The 6,000-nt window shown below is 37.2% G+C and overlaps 1 protein-coding gene across 3 annotated transcripts in view; it reads left to right on the top strand.

Annotated features, from left to right (window-relative positions):
- LOC311616713 (E3 SUMO-protein ligase RanBP2) overlaps positions 1-5,257 on the top strand; it is an 80,278-nt gene extending 75,021 nt beyond the window's left edge. For all 3 annotated transcript variants that reach the window (XM_084872402.1, XM_084872403.1, XM_084872404.1), the window contains 4 exons: positions 738-883; positions 2,494-2,767; positions 2,864-3,198; positions 4,057-5,257. In XM_084872402.1, the coding sequence (XP_084728528.1) occupies positions 738-883; positions 2,494-2,767; positions 2,864-3,198; positions 4,057-4,362 (1,061 nt within the window). In that variant the 3' untranslated portion in view covers positions 4,363-5,257. The remainder of the gene's footprint in view (positions 1-737; positions 884-2,493; positions 2,768-2,863; positions 3,199-4,056) is intronic.
- Positions 5,258-6,000: the final 743 nt, after the last annotated feature.

Genomic DNA, 6,000 nt, shown 5'->3' on the forward strand with positions numbered 1-6,000 from the left:
TTCATCAAGTGATGACAAATTAAGAGGGGTTTCTTTCCTCTGAGGTAGTGAGGTATTAACAGGCTGGGTCATCTCATTTAGTTTTCACCTGCAAGGTATGAGGGAGAGAAATAGTCTGTTCTTCTGCATGGGAATGGGAATTCTTTTCACCCCTCAAGTCTAATCCTTTGAGGACAGTTGGAGTCAGTGAGCTTTTCCCATGGCCTAAAGAAATCTAAGCTCCAACACTAGTTACTTCAGTAGGAAGTTGTGAAATATAGAAGTTATAAACATGTTTAGACTTCTTTGACTAATTTTGAAGTAGCACATTTGGCCTCTTTATGGACATTTTAGGTTCAAAGTTATTTTTCTCATGTGATAAAATGTTTTATGAAATAAACTACTTATGGAGCTGAGTTTTGAGAATTCCAAAGTATGTACTTTTTTTTTAAGAACCTGCTTTGTTACTGAAAGTATACTTATATTGTTAATATCATGAAGTTTACCAAATGGTCAAATGATCTTATCCTTATATCTGCAAGCATAAATAGTACTAAATGTATTATGAACTCACTACATGAGTTGGCCTTGGCAGAATAATATAATTTTAAATAATATAAAAATGGGGGTATTTTTTTTAAAATACAAGCATATGGCACGTCATCTTAATTTGATGTATTGGTTAAATCATTTAACCAGAGGATTAAAAGCTTATATAAATAGATACCACTATTTAAATATCTTAATTTATTCATCAGATAAAAATTTCCAGTGGGCAAATACTGGAGCAACTGTGTTTGGAACTCAGTCAACCAGTAAAGTTGGGGAAGAAGAAGATGGCAGTGATGAAGAAGTAGTTTATAATGAAGATATCCACTTTGAACCAATAGTGTCATTACCAGAGGTAAATATTAAAGTATGAAAATCTTACTAATAACTTCATATTTTAGGTTTCAAACTTGATTTACAGGGCTAGCTTTGTTTGCATTTCTTTCAGAATATTTACAGTTTTAAATGGAAGCTCTTTAGTAGAAGTTAAGCTTTTAAGTATCTATAAATTGTCATTTTTGTTAAAATTTATATATAAACTGTAGGCTCCTCACAAAATTTGTGCACGGGGAAGGGCATATCCCTCAGCCCACCCTGCATCCTCTCCAATCTGGGATCCCTTTCACAATCCAAGACAGCTGGCTCCCAACTGATTGCCTGCCTGCCTTCCTGATTTCCTCTAACCGCTTCTGTCTGACAACCTGATCACCCCCTAACCACTCCCTTGCCATTCTTATTGATGTCTAACTGCTCCCCTGCCAGTCGGATTGCCCTCCCCTGCAGGCCTGGTCACCCCTAACTGCCCTCCCCTGCAGGCCTGGTCACCCCTAAGTGCCTTCCCCTGCAGGCCTGGTCACCCCCAATTGTGCTCCCCTTCAGGCCTGATCCCCGCCAACTGCTCTCCCCTGCAGGCCCAGTTGCCCTCAACTACCCTCCTCTGCCAGCCTGGCCACCCCTAACTGCCCTCCCTGCAGGCTTGATCATCCCCTACTGCCCTCTCTTGCACGCCTGGTCCCTCCCAACTACTCTCCCCTGCTGGCCATCTTCTGGTGGCTATCTTGTGTCCTTATGGGGGCAGCCATCTTGTTTATTGGAGTGACAGTCAATTTGCATATTACTCTTATTATATAGCAGCCTGGTGCACTGGTGTGGGGCTCCAATCAGGGTGGAGTTCTCTTAGAGTGTGAGGAGGCCTGGGCGAGGGGCCTGTGGTGGATTGTAGGCAAGCCACACGGAGACCCTGGTATCTGGGATTTATTTATCTTCTATAATTGAAACTTTGTAGCCTTGAGTGGAGGCCAGGGTGGTTGGGAAGCTTGGCTTCCTCCATCATTGGGGGCAACCCAAGCTTCCTGCTTGCTCCAGCTTTGTGGCTGCTATCATATTTGTTGAGCTAATTTGCATATTTGTTCCTGATTGGCTGGTGGGCATGGCTTGTGGGCATAGCAGAGGTACGGTCCGTTTGCATGTTTCTCTTTCATTAGATAGGATGTTGTTTGGTATATTATGTATAAAAATATTGTGAAGAGCTATTTTTTTTCATGTTTGTTGTTATAATTCTGGGGGCGAAATATCTAAGATCATACTTGCTAAAGTCCTATAAGTAAAAATAAACTCTACATTTTCTGGACAAAAATGTTGTTTTAGACAAATTACTTTGTCAGTTTTCAACCTCAAGTAGTTAAATATTTCTCTTGAAGAACTTTTTGAAACCTGTTCTGTCTTATAAAAGAATATGTTTAATTTTTAAAAGGAGGAAGAATACTTACATAAGAGAAAAAGACTTAATAACAAATCAGGTCTTCACTGCTTCATCTAAATCAGATGTATTCCTAGCCCTAGGATATTACCATTTGTTTTGATAGCACAGTTCACATTTTGTTAATGTCATTACAAAGACAGTATTTTAAGGAATTTGTTATGGAGTATGTTATAACAAGCAGCTTATTTTTTCATCTATTATAGGTAGAAGTGAAATCTGGAGAAGAAGATGAGGAAATTTTATTTAAAGAAAGAGCCAAACTTTATAGATGGGATCGAGATGTTAATCAGTGGAAGGAGCGTGGTGTTGGAGATATTAAAATTCTTTGGCATACACTGAAGAATTACTATCGTATTCTAATGAGAAGAGACCAAGTCTTTAAAGTGTGTGCAAACCATGTTATTACCAAAACAATGGAATTAAAACCCTTAAATGTTTCAAACAATGCTTTAGTTTGGACTGCCTCGGATTATGCTGGTAAATGATACTTTTCACTTTTTAGATTTTGATAAAAATCCCTAACAATATTAAAACATTTTGATTTTGAGATAACTGTGTTCTACTTTTTAATAGATGGCGAAGCCAAAGTGGAACAGCTTGCAGCAAGATTTAAAACTAAAGAAATGGCTGATTGTTTTAAGAGAAAATTTGAAGAATGTCAACAGAATTTATCGAAACTCCAGAAGGGTCAGGTATCACTGACAGCAGAATTATCAAAGGAGACAAATCCTGTGGTCTTTTTTGATGTTTGTGCAGATGATGAACCTCTAGGACGTATAACCATGGAATTATTTTCAAACATTGTTCCTCAAACTGCTGAAAACTTCAGAGCACTATGCACTGGAGAGAAGGGTTTTGGTTTCAAGAACTCCATTTTTCACAGAGTAATTCCAGATTTCGTTTGCCAAGTAAGTGTTGACGGTGTATCACAATTGAAGTCTAGAAAAGTGCTCTACACTAATTGGAAATTTGAGTGTTCTTCCTCACCTATAATTTTCTTAAGATATCTTTAGCCTTTTCACACATGGGTGTCACCATCTCAATATATCCTACCACAAAAAATTTTCAGCCTAGCCTAAACCGGTTTGGCTCAGTGGATAGAATGTCGGTCTGTGGACTGAAAGGTCCCGGGTTTGATTCCGGTTAAGGGCATGTACCTTGGTTGTGGGCATATCCCCAGTAGGGGGTGTGCAGGAGGCAACTGGTTGATGTTTCTCTCTCATCGATATTTCTAGCTCTCTATCCCTCTTCCTCTCTGTGAAAAATCAATAAAATATATTTAAAAAAATTTTTTTTCAGCCTAAAATAATGGAAATTTTTGATAACTTTAAACATACTATAATTGAGGGTGGGAAAAAGACCTCTTGTCACTTTTTGTCTTTGTTCAAAAATGGGTATTACTTAGTTTTCATACCACTTTTTCTTTTCTTTTCTTTTTTTTTTTAATATATTTTATTGATTTTTCACAGAGAGGAAGGGAGAGATATAGAGAGATAGAAACGTCGATGAGAGAGAAACATCGACCAGCTGCCTCTTGCCCACCCCCTACTGGGATGTGCCCGCAACTTAGGTACATGCCCTTGACCGGAATCGAACCTGGGACCTTTCAGTCCACAGACCGATGCTCTACCACTGAACCAAACCGGTTTCGGCTTCATACCGCATTTTCAAGCAAGCTGGGTGTTTAAGACTTACCTATAGTGGTTAGTCTGTGTGCATTGTAATATTTTACTCAGGATCCCTATTAATAAATTTTTTTTTTCCAGGGTGGAGATATCACCAAACATGATGGAACAGGAGGACGGTCCATTTATGGAGATAAATTTGAAGATGAAAATTTTAATGTGAAACATACTGGTCCTGGCTTCCTATCAATGGCTAATCGAGGCCGGGATACCAATAATTCTCAATTTTTTATAACATTGAAAAAAGCAGAGCATTTGGACTTTAAGCATGTAGTATTTGGGTTTGTTAAGGATGGCATGGATACTGTGAAAAAGATTGAGTCATTTGGTTCTTCTAAAGGATCTGTTAGTCGAAGAATTAGTATCAAAGAATGTGGACAGATATAAAATCATTGTTTTTTTATAGTATCAAACAAATCAAAATATAGTATAAACAATTGATTTGAAGCTTAGCTATTATGACAATATAGTAATTATGTTCAGCTTTTGAAAATGGACATTTCCAATGTATAAATGTAAAATTGCAGCTTATAGCTGTTGTCACTTTTTAATGTGTTACAATTGACCTTGCATGGTGTGAAATAAAAGTTTAAACACTGGTTTATTTCAGGTGTACTTGTGTTTATGTACTCCTGACATATTTGTATTAAAAATGGAATAATACTAATCTTATTAAAAGCAATAGACCGCGTTGAAGGAATATTATATAAGCAACTTAATTATAATTTCTTTTAGGATATTGAACTTCCTGCTTGAATATATTTACTGTTTGAATAAAGGGACCAAAACGGGGGTAATTTTTATTTTAGAATTGAAAATATATTTGGTAATTTTAACTATTGTTGTGCTCATTTATGCATAGAGACTTATGAATGGGCATAGCCCAGAGGTTAGAGATTTAACCAAAGTGCTCTTCGATAATCTTTGCACCTCTTGGATAGTTAATGAACTTCTAAGTAGATACCTTCTTTTCTTAAAATTATATGTAGCTTCCTGTGCCCTTTCAAAGGTATTACATTTATTTTTACATTTAAAACAAGTTGAGTATGTCCGTAGATTTTTTTTTTTAACCTTTCTGTCATCTATTCCTACTACCTCAAAATTGCAGCTTTGTTCTAGTTGAACTCGAATTTTTCCTTGCAGTTACTGTGATAAATTGTGAATATTTTAAAAAGATCTATTTCATGTTTTTGGTTAAAGATTTGCTTTATACTAGATTGTTGCAGTAACTTTTTTCTGGTGAATTTTGTAGCAAAAATAAAATGACGATTGTTAACAGCTATGACATTAAGAAAATTTATTGTGCATATAATTGTTTGTTAATTCTAGAACCAAATTAAGGAGGGCAATTAAAATTCTATAAACTCAAAATGCCACATAATTTCCACAGCTCCCAAGGAAGTGACTTTTTTCAGGTTTGATACACATTGAAAATTTATTTGGAAAATGGCTTGTTTCAAAAGTTAGACTGCTAAAAAAGGGGATATTCTTATAAGCCTACTCAATATAGAACTACAAAGTATCTCATTAGAGCACTAGATTTGGTATTTTCCAATCATTCTAATCACTAGCAGTGACTTCCTTCCGTCCTCCTATGTTCTTCCCAGTGAAATTATTGCATTTAGTAAAAGACAGTGAGTTTATTCTATTGTTTAGGAATTTGGAAATAGGCTATCCTATATAATAAAAGGCTAATATGCAAATTGACCGAATGGCGGAATGACTGGTCGCTATGTCGTGCCCTGACTACCAAGGGGCGGATGCTCAACAGAGGACCTGTCAGTCTGACATCCCCTGAGGGCTCCCAAACTGGGAGAGGGCACAGGCTGTGCTGAGGAGTTCCCCCCGCCCCCACGAGTGCATTAATTTTGTGCATCTGACCTCTAGTCTATATGCAGTATATAAAAGGCTGTGTCCATGTGGCCAGTTGCTATTACACACACTGACCACCAGGGGACAGATGCTCAACACAGGAGCTGCTGTGATGTGCACTAGCCATTTCAAAGAAATAGCATTGTGGACCTG

The sequence above is a fragment of the Pipistrellus hanaki genome (genome assembly GCF_964339955.1).
Source record: "Pipistrellus hanaki genome assembly, chromosome: 2".
Lineage (NCBI taxonomy): Eukaryota > Metazoa > Chordata > Mammalia > Chiroptera > Vespertilionidae > Pipistrellus > Pipistrellus hanaki.